The 20333-nt window shown below is 44.6% G+C and overlaps 1 protein-coding gene across 1 annotated transcript; it reads right to left on the bottom strand.

Moving 5' to 3' along the window:
• Nucleotides 1–1318: 1318 nt before the first annotated feature.
• Nucleotides 1319–19442, bottom strand: LOC311106687 (thrombospondin-1-like). The gene is made up of 22 exons (XM_084149081.1): nucleotides 19314–19442; nucleotides 19048–19131; nucleotides 18270–18829; nucleotides 17901–17976; nucleotides 17243–17335; nucleotides 16864–16973; nucleotides 16350–16475; nucleotides 15047–15143; nucleotides 13042–13215; nucleotides 12600–12776; nucleotides 12132–12305; nucleotides 11543–11823; nucleotides 11056–11274; nucleotides 10692–10799; nucleotides 9746–9905; nucleotides 8821–8939; nucleotides 3820–4054; nucleotides 3319–3546; nucleotides 2858–3129; nucleotides 2620–2717; nucleotides 2283–2422; nucleotides 1319–2123 (listed from the first exon to the last, which is right to left on the bottom strand). Exons 2-22 carry the CDS (start codon nucleotides 19109–19111, stop codon nucleotides 2116–2118), a joined length of 3519 nt encoding a protein of 1172 aa, XP_084005207.1. The 5' UTR covers nucleotides 19112–19131; nucleotides 19314–19442; the 3' UTR covers nucleotides 1319–2115.
• Nucleotides 19443–20333: the final 891 nt, after the last annotated feature.

Below are 20333 nucleotides of genomic sequence, written 5' to 3'. Positions count from 1 at the left end.
AAATTGTACAAAAAAAGAATGGTAAAAATAACGATAAAACTGAAAACCTAAAAGTAAATACGATAAAGAACAGATCATCCTCACATCAGTGTGCAAACCGTTTATACATACAGATACGCCCCCTTCACCAGGCAGCGAATCCTGATAAATTATTTAAATAGCATTTATCTACACACACAAATCGACCACTCACACACAGAACAGCACAGACAAAACAAAACAGAATAATAATTTATTCATTAAAAAGAGCACTGGACAAAGGACATACATGAAAGCAAAAATTCAATATATATATATATATATATATATATATATATATATATATATATATATATATAAAAAACTAAAATGTTACTGTTTTTACTGCAGGGGGGTGTAGGATGGGGGGGGGGGGGGGATTTCTGTTTTGAAAATAAAAGTAATACTATTTACAGACCTGTGCTACAGTGGCAATACAATGTTGATCAATTTGTATTCTGTAAGCATACAATGAAAAAAGTACTTTTTTGTTTGATCAAATTAATTATACAACAGCAATGAGGTAATATTTGTAGATCAAAGGGTTCCTTTGTTTTTCATCTCTCTCAGAAGAAAAGGTCACACAGGTCACATACATACCATACTGATTCAGGAGTATTAGCTCTAACCATGGCTGGATTACATTCCCTATAATGGTTTCCTTACAGGGAGGGAGAGGGGAGAGTAGAATCCCACATCTGACACCAAAGACACCAGTCTGACTGACTCATTGTCAGTTTACACCTGGAACACTGGGGGGGGGGGGAATCTCTCACTTTCTCAAAGTATTTTAATTGTTTGGTACCTACACTGTAGGCAAGAGTTAATAAATTAAATGTCAAACGTGAAGCCTCTAAAGATGAGGGAGATCCCCCCCTTGTTCAATGTTTCTAATCTTAATCAAAATGGTATATTTTTAGATTTGGAAAATAAATACATACTGAATATTTGTAACATTTAATGTTAAAAATGGCACGAGTCTTAATGGACAGACTGCCTTGGATTTACTGGCACTGGAAATGCCCTTTATTCTACATGGTCGCTCCCATGTCATTTCTGCAATGCCAAGATGGTCGCTCCCATGTCATTTCTGCAATGCTAAGATGGTCGCTCCCATGTCATTTCTGCAATGCTAAGATGGTCGCTCCCATGTCATTTCTGCAATGCCAAGATGGTCGCTCCCATCTTACCCTGAGTAATACTATGTTCAATTTCAACTGAACGATATCAATCTAATGCCAGCCATAAAAGCCTACAAGCAATCCTGTATTTGACATTTTAATTTCGGTTTGTTTTCTTTAAGTCTCTGAAACACCTTTCTCTAAGGGTTTGCATATAGATGGGTAAAAGGAAGCAGTATCTTTCTTCTTATTTTAACACATAAACATACGTACATACATCCACACAAAGTTATTGTCCCTCCATATCTTGTTGTTACGAAGCTGATTTTCAATGGCCAAAAGCCCTTTCCTTACAAAACTTAAAGTGAAAAAAGTCTTATTGCTTTCTTCCTCCTCTGAGCCAAAAAAACACTTCCTCAGAGTCGTATCGTTCAGAATCTACATCCGGGTAGATCTATTTTTATGAACAGACTATTACATAGTCTTTCTTTGGGACGTCCATTCCAGAAAAAGAGAGATGGATAGAAAGAGAGATAGAGAGAGATGTAAAGGTTTGGAAGTGCATAGTCGTCTATGGGGAGCCTCTCCTGCACAGAGCTGAATGAGGTCTTTAAAATCAGAGAGAGATCGGCCGGTCGGTGTCGTCGGTTGGTAACGTTGGTTGGTAACATCGGTCGGTGTCCCACTCAGGCAAAGCAAAGGGGCAATTTTTTTCGGCTTTACCTGCTCTGGGTGGGTAGGAGGGGCTTTCTGATCCTTGACTGGCAGTCAGCCGGACGGTTCTCTGTCCAAACCAGTGTCAATTTACCCGGAGGCTGACCATACCAGGCCCTCCCCCCCTCGGTCCCACCAGTGTGCGTGCCGCAGTAGAAAGAGTAGCAGAAAAAAACCAGTCCCTGGACTTTTCATCTGAATACATATTGTTCATATTTATACGGAAAGGTGCATTGTTCCAAGAACTTCTTGCTCCGTGCAATTATGCATCTGGAAAGAAAATCACAAAGGACACAGGGTTAAGCATTAAGTTAGGAGAAAGCGTTAAGTTGTGGTTAGGTCCTTCACATAGGCCTATTGTGAAATAAATGTCACTAAACAATTGTTGTTGGTGTTATAGTGAGACATAGAAAGTTCCATGTTCCTTACCTCTGCATTCGTACTTGAGGTCTGAGAAGTATACCATCTCTTGCGAGAAGACGAAGAGACCTAGTCTTCCGCCTGCGTACGTCTTGTCGTATATGCTCCCAGAATCGGCCATGATCTTCTTCCCCTCGTACATGACCACTCTGAAACAAAGATGCAACAGTAAGATATGTGAGATAATCTACGTTACGATACAAACACAGCCATTGTGGAAAGTCTATATGAAAGTTTGACCAACGCTCTCCAAGGAGTAAAAGGTTTTAAGTCCAGTAAGTCATGGGGTTTGTGTAGACGTTCTCACTCTCATAAATCTCCACCAGGCCAAGGCTTCAGTGTTTACCTGATGTGTCCTGTTCTTGGTCTGTGGATCAGGTGCCATCTGTAGGCTGTGAAGTCTTTCCAGCCAACGTTCTTAGGATCATGCCAAAGAGTCTTCACCTACAGAAGAAAGGAGACACATAGGGTTAGTGTTAGACTGCATAGTCGCCCTCCCTAAGGTTTTCCCTGTGTGTGTGGGTGTCTTTGCACACATGTGTGTGTATATATATATGTTCAGGACGATAGGAGTCATTCTTTACCTGTCCTGAGGTGTTGCCCGTGTGCCAGAGAGCATTCCTGAGGTGCTCTCCAGGTCCGGTAGTAGAGTTGACCACCTTGATGGACAGTCCTGAGTATCCCTGAGCCTTGGTGGGTTTGTTGTTCCAGTAGGTCTGTGTGATCTGCTTCCACATCACCACGTAGAACCTGGAGCTGGACTGGTAGCCGAACACAAAGCCGGCGTAGTCGTCGTCTCTCTCCGTGTTGATGAAGAAGGTACCACTGAAGTCCACAGAGTTGAACTCATCAAAACCTGGGAATGGGAAACGAGAAGATGTCAGTGAGAGGATGGTATTTTTAGTTAGGGTTGGGTCATTTTGAGATGTCCCAAAGCATAAAATTGTTCAATCAATCAAGCCATCCACCCACCCACCAATCAGCCAACTAACCAATCAATCCACTCACCCACCCACCCAACCAACCAACCAACCAATCCACTCACCAACAGCAATGCCAGGGTCACAGTTCACGGTCTGGACCAGCTCTTTGCCCTGATGTCTGACCACCCAGTTGGGGTCGATCTGGGATGTTCCCTTGGGGTCCAGGGGAACCATCTGGAACTTCCTGAAGTCCGTCTCGCTGATGTCAAAGTTCTCCGGACACACGTCGTAGATGTCAGGCACGTTGTCTTGGTCAAAGTCGTCTTTGCAAGCGTCTCCACGACCATCACCTGGAAGAGATAGAAGACTTGATAAATGACATGTCTTAGCAGTAAGAAGATTAACACTGATATCATGCAAGTCCATGGTCATCAACCCTGGTCTTGAAGAGCTACAGGATGCAAAGTTTTTTGTTATAGGCAAGCACTAACCAAACTGATTCAAGTAACCACCTAATCGTTAAAACCACTGATCAGTTGAATAGGGTGCTAAACTCTGAAGATTATGCCGAAGATTTCAGTCTATATTTCACTTAAGATTTAATCTCTTCTAGATCCACTTACCATCGGAGTCGAGCTGGTCAGGGTTGAAGGCCAGTCTGCAGTTGTCTTTCTCATCTGGGATCCCATCATTATCATCATCGTGGTCGCAGGCATCTCCCTTTCCGTCTTTGTCATGGTCAGCCTGGTTAGCGTTGGGGATGTAGGGGCAGTTGTCCAGGTTGTTCTGGTGGCCGTCTTCATCGATGTCCTGGTTGCTGTCACACTTATCTCCCACACGGTCGTCATCAGAGTCAACCTGTAGAGGTAAATGGAGATGGACGTTAGCATGCTAGCTAATGTTAGCGGTTACAACACATTAGATCCACCTGTTGGTGGAGATCACTTTAAAATCTGGTGAGTTAACCCTAGACACTGATATGGGATAAGTGCTGTGTTCCTCTCCTAGTTGGGTGAGGTCTCATTAGACACTGATCTAGGATCAGTTTTGTGCTTTCTAAACTAATGGTAGAGGTTTAAGAAATGGGGAAGGTGGCCTCCCGAGTGGCGCAGCGGTCTAAGACACTGCATCGCAGTGTTAAAGGCGTTACTACAGACCCGGGTTCATTCCCGGGCTGTGCCACAACCCATAGGCCGGTGCACAATTGGCCCGGTGTCATCCGGGTTAGGGGAGGCTTTACTTGGCTCATCGCGCTCTAGTGACTCCTTTTGGTGGGCCAGGTGCCTGCAGGCTGACCCCGGTCTCCAGTTGAATGGTGTTTCCTCTGACACATTGGTGGGCTGGCTTCTGGGTTAAGCCGGGGGTGTTAAGGAGCGCGTTTAGGCGTATCATGTTTCGGAGGACGCATGACTCCACCTTCGCCTTTCCCGAGCACGTTGGGGAGTTTCAGTGATGAGACAAGATCGAAATTGGGGGGAAAAATACAAAATGTAAATGTAAATAATGGGGAAGGTGAGTTGATCCTAGATCTGTGCCTACGGGCAACTAACGGTAGCGATTATGATGACACTTGCTCCCAGATGCTCATTTTATTTCCAGCTGTACCAGCCGTTCAACCAATCATCTCTTCAATATCTCCTCCTCCTCCTCCTCCCCCTATCCTCCTCCTCCTCCCCCTCTCCTCAGAAACAAAGAAAGAAAGAAAGAAAGAAAGAAAGAAAGAAAGAAAGAAAGAAAGAAAGAAAGAAAGAAAGAAAGAAAGAAAGAAAGAAAGAAAGAAAGAAAGAAAGAAAGAAAGAAAGAAGGGAGGGAGGGAGGGAGGGAGGGAGGGAGGGAGGGAGGGAGGGAGGGAGGAAAAAATGCATTAGGGAGGGGAGGGAGGACTGGAGGGAGGACTGGCGGGAGGGATTGGATTTGTTTAAATTCCAATTTCCCCCCTAGCTGAATCCCATTGTTAGATGAGTCTAGTGAAAAAGTCTAGTGAAAAAGTCTAGTGATACAGTCTAGTGTGATACAGTCTAGTGATACAGTCTAGTGTGATACAGTCTAGTGAAACAGTCTAGTGATACAGTCTAGTGATACCGTCTAGTGAAACAGTCTAGTGATACAGTCTAGTGATATAGTCTAGTGATACAGTCTAGTGAAACAGTCTAGTGATACAGTCTAGTGATACAGTCTAGTGAAACAGTCTAGTGATACAGTCTAGTGATACCGTCTAGTGAAACAGTCTAGTGATACAGTCTAGTGATACAGTCTAGTGATACAGTCTAGTGAAACAGTCTAGTGATACAGTCTAGTGATACAGTCTAGTGAAACAGTCTAGTGATACAGTCTAGTGAAGCAGTCTAGTGATATAGTCTATTGATACAGTCTATTGTGAAACAGTCTGATGATACAGTCTAGTGAAACAGTCTAGTGATACAGTCTAGTGATACTATCTAGTGATACAGTCTAGTGAAACAGTCTAGTGATACAGTCTAGTGATACAATCTAGTGAAACAGTCTAGTGATACAGTCTAGTGATACAGTCTAGTGAAACAGTCTAGTGATACAGTCTAGTGAAACAGTCTAGTGATACAGTCTAGTGATACAGTCTAGCGATATAGTCTAGTGATACAGTCTAGTGAAACAGTCTAGTGATATAGTCTAGTGATACCGTCTAGTGAAACAGTCTAGTGATACAGTCTAGTGTGATACAGTCTAGTGATACAGTCTAGTGATACAGTCTAGTGATACAGTCTAGTGAAACAGTCTAGTGTCTTACAGTCTAGTGAAACAGTCTAGTGATACAGTCTAGTGATACAGTCTAGTGATATAGTCTAGTGATACAGTCTAGTGATATAGTCTAGTGATACAGTCTAGTGTGATACAGTCTAATGAAACAGTCTAGTGATACAGTCTAGTGATACAGTCTAGTGATACAGTCTAGTGATACAGTCTAGTGATACAGTCTAGTGATACAGTCTAGTGATACAGTCTAGTGAAACAGTCTAGTGATACAGTCTAGTGATACTATCTAGTGATACAGTCTAGTGAAACAGTCTAGTGATACAGTCTAGTGATACAATCTAGTGAAACAGTCTAGTGATACAGTCTAGTGATACAGTCTAGTGAAACAGTCTAGTGATACAGTCTAGTGAAACAGTCTAGTGATACAGTCTAGTGATACAGTCTAGCGATATAGTCTAGTGATACAGTCTAGTGAAACAGTCTAGTGATATAGTCTAGTGATACCGTCTAGTGAAACAGTCTAGTGATACAGTCTAGTGTGATACAGTCTAGTGATACAGTCTAGTGATACAGTCTAGTGATACAGTCTAGTGAAACAGTCTAGTGTCTTACAGTCTAGTGAAACAGTCTAGTGATACAGTCTAGTGATACAGTCTAGTGATATAGTCTAGTGATACAGTCTAGTGATATAGTCTAGTGATACAGTCTAGTGTGATACAGTCTAATGAAACAGTCTAGTGATACAGTCTAGTGATACAGTCTAGTGATACAGTCTAGTGATACAGTCTAGTGATATAGTCTAGTGATACAGTCTAGTGATACAGTCTAGTGATATAGTCTAGTGATACAGTCTAGTGATACAGTCTAGTGATACAGTCTAGTGATACAGTCTAGTGATATAGTCTAGTGATACAGTCTAGTGATACAGTCTAGTGATACAGTCTAGTGATATAGTCTAGTGATACAGTCTAGTGATACAGTTTAGTGTGATATATTCTAGTGATACAGTCTAGTGATACAGTCTAGTGATATAGTCTAGTGATACAGTCTAGTGATACAGTTTAGTGTGATATATTCTAGTGATACAGTCTAGTGATACAGTTTAGTGTGATACAGTCTAGTGATACAGTCTAGTGATACAGTCTAGTGATACAGTCTAGTGATACAGTCTAGTGATATAGTCTAGTGATACAGTCTAGTGATACAGTCTAGTGATACAGTCTAGTGATATAGTCTAGTGATACAGTCTAGTGATACAGTTTAGTGTGATATATTCTAGTGATACAGTCTAGTGATACAGTCTAGTGTGATACAGTCTAGTGATACAGTCTAGTGATACAGTCTAGTGATACAGTCTAGTGATACAGTCTAGTGATACAGTCTAGTGATATAGTCTAGTGATACAGTCTAGTGTGATACAGTCTAGTGATACAGTCTAGTGATACAGTCTAGTGATATAGTCTAGTGATACAGTCTAGTGTGATACAGTCTAATGAAACAGTCTAGTGATACAGTCTAGTGATACAGTTTAGTGTGATACAGTCTAGTGATACAGTCTAGTGATACAGTCTAGTGATACAGTCTAGTATGATACAGTCTAGTGATACAGTCTAGTGATACAGTCTAGTGATACAGTCTAGTGATACAGTCTAGTTTGATACAGTCTAGTGATACAGTCTAGTGATACAGTCTAGTGATACAGTCTAGTATGATACAGTCTAGTGATACAGTCTAGTGATACAGTCTAGTGATACAGTCTAGTGATACAGTCTAGTTTGATACAGTCTAGTGATACAGTCTAGTGATACAGTCTATTGTGATACAGTCTAGTTTGATACAGTCTAGTGATACAGTCTAGCGATATAGTCTAGTGATACAGTCTAGTGATACAGTCTAGTATGATACAGTCTAGTGATACAGTCTAGTGATACAGTCTAGTGATACAGTCTAGTGATACAGTCTAGTTTGATACAGTCTAGTGATACAGTCTAGTGATACAGTCTATTGTGATACAGTCTAGTTTGATACAGTCTAGTGATACAGTCTAGCGATATAGTCTAGTGATACAGTCTAGTGATACAGTCTAGTATGATACAGTCTAGTGATACAGTCTAGTTTGATACAGTCTAGTGATACAGTCTAGTGATACAGTCTAGTGATACAGTCTAGTGATATAGTCTAGTGATACAGTCTAGCGATATAGTCTAGTGAAACAGTCTAGTGTCTTACAGTCTCGTGAAACAGTCTAGTGATACAGTCTAGTGATACAGTTTAGTGTGATACAGTCTAGAGATACAGTCTAGTGATATAGTCTTGTGATACAGTTTAGTGTGATACAGTCTAGAGATACAGTTTAGTGCTAGCGCTGCCCATTACAGTTCTCACACAACAGAGACAGTTCATCTAGAATGACAGACAGACTCCACCAGACAGATATATGCAAATTAGGGGTGTTTGTGACAGTGGCATGCATGTGTACCCGTACGTGCATGCATTTATATCTGCACATATTTGTTGTGTGTGTGTGTGTGTATGTGTCTGTGTATGTGTGTGTGTGTGTATGTGTGTGTGTATGTGTGTGTGTGTGTGTGTGTGTGAATGTGTGTGTGTGTGTGTGTACGTGTGTGTGTATGTGTGTGTGTGTGTGTGTATGTGTGTGTATATTTGTGTGTGTATGCGTGTGTGTGTATGTGTGTGTATATGTGTGTGTGTATGTGTGTGTGTGTGTGTGTGTGAATGTGTGTGTGTGTGTGTGTGTACGTGTGTGTGTATGTGTGTGTGTGTGTATGTGTGTGTGTATGTGTGTGTGTGTGTATGTGTGTGTGTATGTGTGTGTGTGTGTGTGTGTGTGTGTGTGTGTGTGTAGAATGGGTTGTAAGTGTAAGAACACACACCTGGTCAGGGTTATGTTCCAGAGGGCAGTTGTCACACATATCTCCCACACCGTCCAGATCAGTGTCTCTCTGGTCCACGTTGTAGACGAATGGGCAGTTGTCTTTCTCATTCAGAATGCCTGTTGGACCAATCACAGTTGTTGTTATTCAGGGGATGATGAGGAAGGTGAGGAAAACGACCTGCTGTTTTAATGGAATGCTTTCTTCTGTATCAGAAAGTAAGCTGTCCCTCTTTGAAGTCTTGCAGATCGATGCATTGCACTCTTTTTGTTCATAAGGCCCTCTTGCACAAACATCCGCCGTACCTTGTTTAACCTACAGACGTACGAGCTACCAGACCCGGTCTCAGGGATGACAAACTCTGGAGATCCCTTCAGTCTCCACTGAATTAGGTAAATCTGCTTTTAGTTTTCTGCACCTTACTTGTGGAATGATCTCCAAAACTCTCTAAATGTGGGTGAATTCGTGCCTCTAGGGGCCGGGTTCTTCAATCCGGTCCTGGAGGGCCGAAACACCTCTGTTTTCCATCCTCTCCTTCTAATCAGGGGCTAATTCAGACCTGGGACACCAGGTGAGTGCAATTAACTACCAGGTAGAAATAAAAAACAGAAGTGTTTCGGCCCTCCAGCACCGGAATTGAAGAACCCTGCTCTGGGGCAACAATTCAGACAGCTGATTGAGGATCTTTTTACTGAAGAATGGGTTAGTTTTTTATGATCATGTTTTGTGCCTCTCTTGTGCTCTTCATAGTGTTTTGATGCCTATATGTTTAGTAAGAGACCCTGTTAAAAATAAAGGTTAAATGACATACAGTAGTGCTTTTCACTTGGTTTCAAAGCATTATCATTGGACATGTGGTGCCTGCATTCAACACCAATCTATAGCACCTATATTATACAGGACAGGATTTAAATAGGGGTCTCACTATCTCCATCAATGTCCACAGAGCAGGCGTCTCCTTCCCCGTTGCTGTCTGTGTCGGTCTGGTCAGGGTTGCTGTTGTAAGGACAGTTATCACAACGATCTCCAATATCATCTCTGTCATAGTCATATTGCCTGGGGTTGTACACGAACGGACAGTTATCCTGTAGAGAGGGGAGAGAGGGAGGGGGAAGAGGGGAGAGGGGGAGGGATAGAGAGTGAGGGGGAAAGAGAATGAGAGAAGGGGGAGAGAGAGAGGGGGCAGAGGGGTAGGGAGAGAGAGAGAGAGAGAGAGAGAGAGAGGGGGGAGAGAGAGAGAGAGAGAAAGAGAGAGAGAGAGAGAGAGAGAGAGAGAGAGAGAGAGAGAGAGAGAGAGAGAGAGAGAGAGAGAGAGAGAGAGAGAGAGAGAGAGAGAGAGAGAGAGAGAGAGAGAGAGAGAGAGAGAGAGAGAGAGAGGGGGCACAGTTCAGTTACTCAGTCTGAAACCTTGAAGAATCAGTCCAGTGTCCACTGCCTTGCTCAGGAAAACATCTCTGACATGATGTATTAATTTCAGATGCTGTGCTTTTAACTTGCCGTGGACTGTGTACCCTACAGAGAGAGAGGGGGGATGAAAGGGTGTTATATATTTAGGCCCGTCCAAAATATACGGTTCGGACTAGCAGATGACACTGCGGCTCATTCAGAGTGTTACCTCTGTGTTGGAATTTGAGGTTTGGCTCTGAGGGCAAATAAACGCTTTCTGCTTAGTTGTTTTATGTGTTATTTTGATGAAACCATGGCTCACTGCCAAAACTGAATACACACAAACACATACACATTCAAACACACACTGACTAACCAAGAGGTAGCATAACCTGAATTAATATGATTTATATTTGTCTCTGTAACGGGTTCAGATCTTCAATGATTCAATAAATAAATCAGTAAATCAGTAATTCCTCACTTACCCTGTCGTCAGGAATACCATCATTGTCATCATCGTTGTCACACGCGTCACCAACACCGTCCTTGTCGTAGTCTTCTTGGCCTGAGTTGGGAAGGTTGGGGCAGTTGTCCTACAAAAGAAATATTACATCATAAAGGCCGAACAATGCACACGATGTACTCAACAAGCATGAACATTATATTTAGCTAGATTAACAGTCCTGTAGGACATTGAATGAATCACTTGTGTGTTTCATTAGAACATTATTTTTTCTTTGTAATTGTAGTCAGCATCGGCACATCACTCAAAAGGGATGTGTGTTCTTTACTAGTTAAATAGTAAGCTGGACCTTTTTGAAGGACCTATACTGGTCAGGACCTACATACCTTCTTGCAGTGGTAGGTGGCGTTCTCCACGCAGACCAGGTCTTGGTTGGGCCACCCGTCCAGGTCTGTGTCCTCACCACAGATGTGTCCGTTCCCAGCATAGCCAGGCTTACACTCACAGCGGTACATGGGGTCGGCAAAGTGTCCCAGGTAGTTACAGCGGGCGTTCTTGTTGCAGTCGTGGCTCCCATCCAGGCAAGGGTTACGTGGTGTACACACCTGGAGTGGGAGGAAGTGAAGACTTGATCAGACAAGCCAGGAAATATTGTGGATAACCTCCCTGCCTTTGTTTACCGAGGTCACAATCAGCTGGCCTTCCTGGCAACAGTTGGCAGTATGATCTGGACAGAGAAAAGCATAGCTTTTTAAGCGATCTGTGATCTTGTAACTTCCTAATTCTAAATGTCTAATTCTAAATCAGCTGAGGCCAGAGCTACAGTCTAAGAGGACAATCATCACAACACTAGTCAACAGTACCAGCACTAACCTGTTTCTTGGCGGCGGCCTCCTCCACTCCCCTGCCGAAGGGCTGAGGTCCAGAGTAGCGTGCAGGACAGGGCAGGCAGTTGTAGCCAGGGTCGGTGTTCTCACAGCGGTGCACTCCGTTGAACACGAAGCAAGCATCAGGAACCTCTTTACACTCGTCAATGTCCTTGCACTTGATTCCGTTACCAGAGTATGCAGTGGGGCATTTTCCACACCTCCATGTTCCATCAGGGAAGCTGGTGCACTTGGACCCAGGGAAGCAGGGGTTGGACAGACAGCCATCTGAGGAGAGAGACATGGGCTTTAAGTACTGTGTACTGACTGTGTTTAAGTACTAGTATTAAGCTATAAGTGTTTTATAAGGCTTAAAAGCATTAAAAGCATCAAAAGTAATAGTTTTAAAGCGTTATTGTACCTTAAAACTGTCTAAAACCTACAATTTTTGTAATCATTCACAGTACTTAAGTTTTAAGAGGCATTGTCTGCCCATAGGGCTCTTTTGACTAGATCCCTATGGGCCCTGGTCAAAAGTAGTGCACTATATAGGGAATAGGGTGCCATTTTGGATGCTACCAGTGCCTGCTACTCACCGATGGGACAGGCGTTCTTGTTGCACAGCTGAGTGGCCTTGGCGTTACCCTGGCACTCCTTACCACCATAGTTGGGGGCGGGGTCGTTGCAGAGACGTTTACGTGTCTGAGCTCCTCCCCCACAGGTGGCAGAGCAGGTATCCCATAGCGACCAGGGTCCCCAGTTACCGTTGACTGAACGGGAGGAAGAGAGACAGAGGTTTCAATACAGGTGTGACTGTGGTGCTCTTCATCTTGCAATGCCGTCTTTGTTTCTGCTTCAGCCAACTGGTTGTTGAACAAGGAACAAATACAGACTGCAATTGAGGCTAATTGACAAGGTACCACACGAAATGAGGATGTATGAATGACTACAAATATTTCAGGGTGTGAGGTGCATGAAAGGCCTTTGACTAATGTCAAATGCAAACAATGACGTGCATTTGACCCAGGTCTTGTGCTTAAAAACCCTTGACTAATGGTACTTACTGGGGCAGGGTGACATGGTGCACTTCTCAGTCTGTCTTCCCTCTCCCTGGCAGTCCTTGCCTCCCAGCTGGGGTGTGGGGGAGTTGCAGAGGCGGATACGGGTGATGACACCTGCCCCACAGGTGACCGAGCAGGATGACCAGGGGGACCAGTGGCTCCAGGCACCGTCCTGCTTGACTGGAGGGACATAGAGCAGAGGTTAAGGGTCAGGGGTCAAAGAAAATGCTTGGTTATGGGTCTTTGTCAAAACAAGGTAAGAGAAGTTCAATGTGTTGCTCTGTAGAGTCACAGCTGGCTGATCTGCAGCTGAATACTTAGATGTGGGAGCAGGTCTATCGTTTCTGTCACCATCGATATAGGTTTGTGATAAAAGTTTCTGTGTGACGATTGATGAATGTGATTTGGTTGGTAGTTTTTAATGTGTATAGTGTACTGAACTCACAGCGTTTGTCACACTCCTGAAGGTAGCAGTCCCTGGTCTGGACGGAGGTTCCCTCGCAGTTGTTGTTGATACGGTCGCAGGAGCGGCCTCTCTGCTGGATGCCCCGCCCACAAGACACGGAACAGTGGGTCCATTCAGACCACAGGGACCAGCCGTCCTCTGCATAGTCACTCGCTATGGAGGGAGAGAGAGAAGGAGGGAGAGAGAGGAGGGAGGGAGGAAGAGAGGGAGGGAGAGAGGGAGGGGGAGAGAGAGGGAGAGAGGGAGGGGGAGAGAGAGGGAGAGATAGAGGGAGGGGAGGGAGGGAGAGAGGAGAGGGAGAGAGTGAGGGGGAGAGAGAGGGAGAGAGGGAGAGAGGGAGAGAGGGAGGGGAGGGAGGGAGAGAGAGAGAGAGGGAGAGAGAGAGGGAGGAGGGGGAGAGGGAGGGGAGGGAGAGAGAGAGAGAGAGAGGAGAGAGGGAGGGAGGGGAGAGAGAGGGAAGCAATGAGAGAGCTATTGGACTGCAGAGACCTCAAAGTCCTTCTAAGAAGCCTACTGAACGCACAGGGACCAAAGGGAAGCCTACTGAACGCACAGGGACCAAAGGGAAGCCTACTGAACGCACAGGGACCAAAGGGAAGCCTACTGAACGCACAGGGACCAAAGGGAAGCCTACTGAACGCACAGGGACCAAAGGGAAGCCTACTGAACGCACAGGGACCAAAGGGAAGCCTACTGAACGCACAGGGACCAAAGGGAAGCCTACTGAACACACAGGGACCAAAGGGAAGCCTACTGAACGCACAGGGACCAAAGGGAAGCCTACTGAACGCACAGGGACCCAAGGGAAGCCTACTGAACGCACAGGGACCAAAGGGAAGCCTACTGAACGCACAGGGACCAAAGGGAAGCCTACTGAACGCACAGGGACCAAAGGGAAGCCTACTGAACGCACAGGGACCAAAGGGAAGCCTACTGAACGCACAGGGACCAAAGGGAAGCCTACTGAACGCACAGGGACCAAAGGGAAGCCTACTGAACGCACAGGGACCCAAGGGAAGCCTACTGAACGCACAGGGACCAAAGGGAAGCCTACTGAACGCACAGGGACCAAAGGGAAGCCTACTGAACACACAGGGACCAAAGGGAAGCCTACTGAACGCACAGGGACCAAAGGGAAGCCTACTGAACACACAGGGACCAAAGGGAAGCCTACTGAACGCACAGGGACCAAAGGGAAGCCTACTGAACACACAGGGACCAAAGGGAAGCCTACTGAACGCACAGGGACCAAAGGGAAGCCTACTGAACACACAGGGACCCAAGGGAAGCCTACTGAACGCACAGGGACCAAAGGGAAGCCTACTGAACACACAGGGATCCCCCATTGACTGCTGTTACTTGATCATGTCATGACCTTGGCCAAGGTCCTGATGAGTGTGGTTTTCTGCCTTTCTTAAGGTTTTAGGGGCTGCTGCGGCCCAGCCCTTTTAGGTATGTGGAAAATGTCACTTGTTCTTGTGTATAGGATGGCTTTGGTAAACAGAGCAATTTTCCATCCCACTTTAACCAATTTGGCTCAATTATAGCCATTACAAGCTGAAGATTAAAGATGTTTTGGGTTGACAAAGCGCCAATGTTCCAACACATAACAGTCTTTTCATACGTTAACAAGCTAGGGGACTTAAATCACCCTTAAAATGAATTTGTTTTTCTTGAATAGAAACCTTTACATCCAGAAAATAGTTGTGGCTTCATACTTTATTTGGCAAATAGAATCCAAGTAGATGGCAGTAAATGGAGTGCCGTTTAAATGGCCTGTTTGTCTGAAAGACATTAAGCCTCAGGACAACTCAGGCTATTAATGGCTTTAGAATAGAACAAACCTCTGGTTTGTAATACTGTATATAGACTTCATTGAATGTGAGGTGAACCTTTGTTTGTGCAGGTATGTTACTTCTTGTACAGAGTTGGAACCACACAAATAGAACCATAGAATCATTCTAATTCTAGAGTTGGAACTTACGTGTTCCACAGCGCGGGCAGCACTCCCCATCAGGCACGGTTGCGTTGGCACAGGGGATCAGGGGGCAGGAGATCTTGCGGCACACGGTGGCAGAGTTCTACAAAGGAGCAGAGACAAAGAATCGTAAGGAATCAGGAAGTTAATGACATACAGTAAGTTCCCCTTTTTCTGCACCTGGACTAGCTTGGGTTGGTACAATGAGGAGATCAGTGGCTGGAGGCAGAGACCCCTGTGGACCAACCAGCACCTGCCCACTGGGTCAGAGTAGTAGGAATGTGGCCAAACAGTCGTAGAGGGTTGGACTGGGAGAAAAAAAAAATCCATCTGCCAAAAGCAACCTGGGTATTAGTGTGCCTTGATGGATGGAACGTTCAATCTCTCTGTCTAATGAAGCAAACTAACATCCTGGCGAGTTGATTCACAGATCAAGAGAGCCCAAGAGCCAAGGGGATTAGGAGCAGAAAGGTGATACTGCTGGCAGAGCAGATTTGCCTGCAGCAGTTTCGATTAAATACAGTAGCTCTCTATGTCTTCCTGTCTGTGAGCCACTTGTCTGAGCTGAAGCTGAAGCTCTGTTCAATTATGTTGTTAATTAGAGACACGGAGCTGCTGAGAAGAGCTGAGAGGTACCCTATTCTCTAGATGACCAGGACCCATAGGTGGCCTGTTCAGGCTCTGTCTGTTCACTAGAGTGGTGGGCCACGGTCACTTCACTACAATACCCACTGTTGGCTTGTTGGCCTGATGCCAGCCTCTTCCTCCTACCCAATTACTGGCCAGATGACAAACAGGTCTGGAGTAGCGAGCAGGCGCTTGCTGAGTTGGGATGAGTGTGTGTTTGCAAGTGCCTGTCTGAGAGTGCAAATGTAGGTGCTCACACACATAAACACACACACATAAACACACACACATAAACACACGCACATAAACACACACACATAAACACACACACATAAACACACACACATAAACACACACACATAAACACACACACACATAAACACACGCACATAAACACACACACATAAACACACACACATAAACACACACACATAAACACACGCACATAAACACACACACATAAACACACACACATAAACACACGCACATAAACACACGCACATAAACACACGCACATAAACACACACACATAAACACACACACATAAACACACACACATAAACACACGCACATAAACACACACACATAAACACACACACACATAAACACACGCACATAAACACACGCACACTACCCCACTACCCTCCCCACCCACACACCCTCTCTCGACTTCGGCCCTTACCTGACAAGTGCACTCAGTACAGTCGTCGACGGTCCACTCTGCCTTGTTCTTGTGGACGATGCCGTTGTGCAGACAGACTCCGCTGTGGATCCCCACTCTGTTCATCAACAGCTTGTTCTCATCCGTCTGAAGGAGACAGGAAGGAAGGAAGCAGACTCCGATATGAATACTGGATGAGACCCTGCTCAGACGCTCAAGGGTTTCAAATTCACACACTGTTTCGCTCTTCAGTTCTCAATAGCCTGAGCGGTTTGAATGACACTCAGGTGTTTGAGAATGTCTGACACCACCTCACACTGGTTTAGCATTAAGAAGTCTTCCAAATGAGAGCTAGTTAGAAAAGTCTACCTAATTTGATTTAATTAATGAACTAACATGCCGTTTGACAGACTAGCCAGAGTTGGCGCTGGTAGGCCAGTATGCTAAACAAGGCCCACATGCAGTGACTGACAGAGTATCATGCCATAGGCAGACATATTGCCGTCTGCTCCAGGAGGCAGGTGTGTTTCCTCACCACTTTGCGCAGCTCGTTAGACAGCTCCTTCACCACCACTCCAAGCCCCTTCAGTTCCTTGAACATGCCAGCCAGGTCCTCACAGGAGAACCCACAGATCATCTGCAGGTCTGGAGGGAGGGAAAAAAACCATAGAGATACATGAATTCTATGGGAAACACAGTTTGACTATCGATGTACATGAAGGCTTCCAGACTAATGTTTAACTCACTCAGCTACAGACAACTGTTGACAATAGAAGAGAATGCTTTTACTTTCTTCTAATACTTCTATGCTGTGCTGTTCTATTCTGTTCTACTTCTGGAACCTTTTTCGGGGGGGGGGGGGTTTACAGGGTTTATACAGGGTATATATAATAAGCAGCAGCAGTTGTGTTTACCTTTAGTTTTGTGGCCAGTGTAGTCCGTCCTAATGGCAGGGCTGGACCCATTGATGGGGTTGTCCATAAGGATGATCCTATCAGTCAGAACAGCTGAGGGAGGGAGATTAGGGGAGAAGGAGGGAGGGAGGGAGGGAGAGAGAGAGAGCGAGAAAGGGAGGGAGAGGGAGGGAAAAGGAGAGAGAGGGGAGGAGGGAGAGGGGGGAGGGAAGGAGGGAGGGAGGGAGGAGGGAGGACGGGAGAAACACACAGAGAGACCGTTTAGAGCACTGTAGACCGTAATGGCAATACCCACTAGACCACAGCAGACCACAACACACACACTGTATCCAGGGCTCATTGGTGATATAACTACAGTGGAGAATATGTAATTACACTCAGGGTATTACAGAACATTACAGCCTCATACTATCTTGAATCACAATTAAGTTAATGAGTTAATGTGCCCAGCCCTGAGGAGGCATTGAAGTGTTTGTAAACTTTAGCTTTCCCATGGCAACATAAACGTGACTTTTGTTAGCAACTCTCCCATGACAGTTAACTAGGCTCTTAAACAGTCATGCACAGTCTTATAGAAGGCTTGGTGGCTTTAGAATAACAACAAGTGATGCATGGATAAACACGCAAAGATGCTTTCTGTCATGATTAGGCTACTTACAGTTTTGGCATCCCTTGTTGCGCAGAATCGCGTCCAAAGTGGTTCCGAAGACAAAGCGCACGTTTTGGAGCACCCCCTGCAAGAATCAATGGCAATTTTTAGCTCTAATACTGCATAGTCATTATCACTCCACTTTTACGCAACAAATATTGGAGTTTATGGATCACTTACAAGGGTTTCCAATGCAGTGTGCTGTATAACTTTCACGCATGGGTCTATAGGTTTTATGCACATCATTTTTACGAATTTAAAGTGTTACACAATCCTAAATTCAACATTTTCTAACATCTAAAACAACTCGAAAATGTATATGATCTGGATCCATCATGTGTAATGCCATGCATCATGCGCTCTGTGTGCGTCACTTACCATGAACCGGTCCTTCACCGCTCCTTTCCCGATCCTGAGGCGCGCTATGGCGGGAGTCTCCTGAGTGAGAATGCTCTGGATGGGAGCGTCCAGTTCCGCGGTATTCACCTCCTCACAGCCGACATACAGCTGCGCCCGGTCCTCCTGCACGAACAGCGTAATATTCTTCCAGTGGCCCGTCGCCAAGTCCACATCTTCTATCGAGACCACCTGTTGCTTATTAACGGTGGAGAAAACCACATCCAGGGTGTTCGCTTTTCCATTCGAGACGATCTCGAACACGGCTCCGGATCCGTCCCGCTTCTCCACGGTCAGGAGGGAGCCCCTGGTCCGCTTAAACTGCTTGAAGTTAAGCAGGAGGAGGAAGCCCCTCTCGGCATGGATGGAATCGATGAGGTCCCTGAAGGAGCTCTCGGGGACTTCGGGGATCAGGTCCGGGTTGAGGATCTTGTAGGCGGGGCTGTATGGGTCGTCGCCCTTCACTAGGGTCACTCCGTGGTTCTTCTTGGAGACTTGGACCAGCTCGAACAGGTCGTACACGCTATTGTCGTCTCGGCTCTCTGCGGGAGGGAGGTGGGAATGAGTGGGAGCAATGAACTCTACAGTGATGTCTATGTTAATCCATGTTCAAAACAAGTCAATACATTAAGGGGATAGTAATACATTAAAGACCTCTGATATGTTTAAAAAAATAGTTTTAAGTTCAAGTTGAAGCATTGCAATTGCCACAAACTCCGTTAATTCTAGACAAACATAAAGTATCAGGCAAGCATCTCACCTGCAACTCGTGCGCTCTCGCAGGTCCAAAGCATCAATAGCAGAAATATTCCTGTCAACTTCATTGTGAAACTCTGGTTTTTCCCTATGAAAAATAACAAATAAAGTAAACCACTTTTTTACAAAAGTTAATATTTATACATAAAATGAAAATATAATAATGAACAATAATCCTAACACATATTATTATTTACTATAATAAGAAAATATTAGAAAAATATGTCTGGATATAGGCTGGATTCGAAAATGGAAATATTGTCAGCCCACCTGTTGAATGAAAACAGCAGAGAGAAATAGTAAAATCCAAATAGAATCCAATAATAATCCACAAGATTAAAAATTGTTCTTGTTCTTTTTTAATCGAAAGGAGTCCGATATACGATTCAGAAAGTTCGTATCTTGTGTTGCTTTAATTGAATGGTAAATCTTCTCTCTGGTATCTGACGCTAGAACCTAACTGTAAGCCAGGGGACAAAGTACTATTTAAATAGTTTCATGACATTCCTAAGAACTCGTCTCGCCCAATCAGATGGTGGAAGGAAAAAGGGACGATTTTATGGTCTTACCTCACAGCAAGTAGAGCGGGTGGAGCGCACTGAGTCCCATACAGAAGCGCACAAGGGGAGAGGGGAGATAGAAAAAACGCGCCACATTCCAGAGCCCAAATTCCATGACTGGATCCATATTTTTATTAGACCCTCGTTTCCGGTTATTGGTTCACTCACCAGTCTGAAATCTTCTCGTTAAAAAAACAAAATCCACCTCTCTATCTTTAAACCTTTTGCTCACGTTTGATAAAGTTTGTGCTTAATTCTTACACTTGTTTATCAATAGTGGTCTCACCAAAATAGGCAACTGATTATCAGTGTTATTTTCTTATGGGGAATGTTGGATTAAAATCGAAATGCAAATAAATGCATATAGCGAAACTATGGTTCTATTTATTTCCCGGACTGCGCTTCAGGAATTTGGGAGAGGACGCTCAGTCAATGGGAAAAAATGTTTTTCCCTGCTGCTGTTCCAAGTTTGTCCGCTAGAAGCCGTTGTGAGTTCACTAGAGAGGCCCGGAGGTCTGTGCTGCAATGATATGAATGAGAACGCCTGGATTTGCCATTCAACCCACACACAAAGATGTGCTATACTATTACCGTTTGAATACGAATTGAATGCACGTCTATGAGGTTATTTTTAGATGGCGCCACCTTTTCATCAGTTCATATATTACAATCATATTCCATGTGACCAATGTAGGGGAGTAGTGAACTACATTTAGTTCAACTAATAAGT

Source organism: Coregonus lavaretus, assembly GCF_964263955.1.
Source record: "Coregonus lavaretus genome assembly, chromosome: 31".
In the NCBI taxonomy this organism is placed as follows: Eukaryota; Metazoa; Chordata; class Actinopteri; order Salmoniformes; family Salmonidae; genus Coregonus; species Coregonus lavaretus.
The sequence above is the reverse complement of the archived record's forward strand: the minus strand, read 5'-3'. Positions and strand labels throughout refer to the sequence as shown.

Coding starts and splice junctions, on each gene's coding strand:
- LOC311106687 (XM_084149081.1), bottom strand. CDS start 19,111: ATGAAGTTGACAGGAATATTTCTGCTATTGATGCTTTGGACCTGCGAG. Junction 13,216..15,046: donor CTGCCCGCGCTGTGGAACAC/GTAAGTTCCAAC, acceptor CTCCCTCCATAG/CGAGTGACTATGCAGAGGAC. Junction 11,275..11,542: donor AGGCCGCCGCCAAGAAACAG/GTTAGTGCTGGT, acceptor CTCCCACTCCAG/GTGTGTACACCACGTAACCC.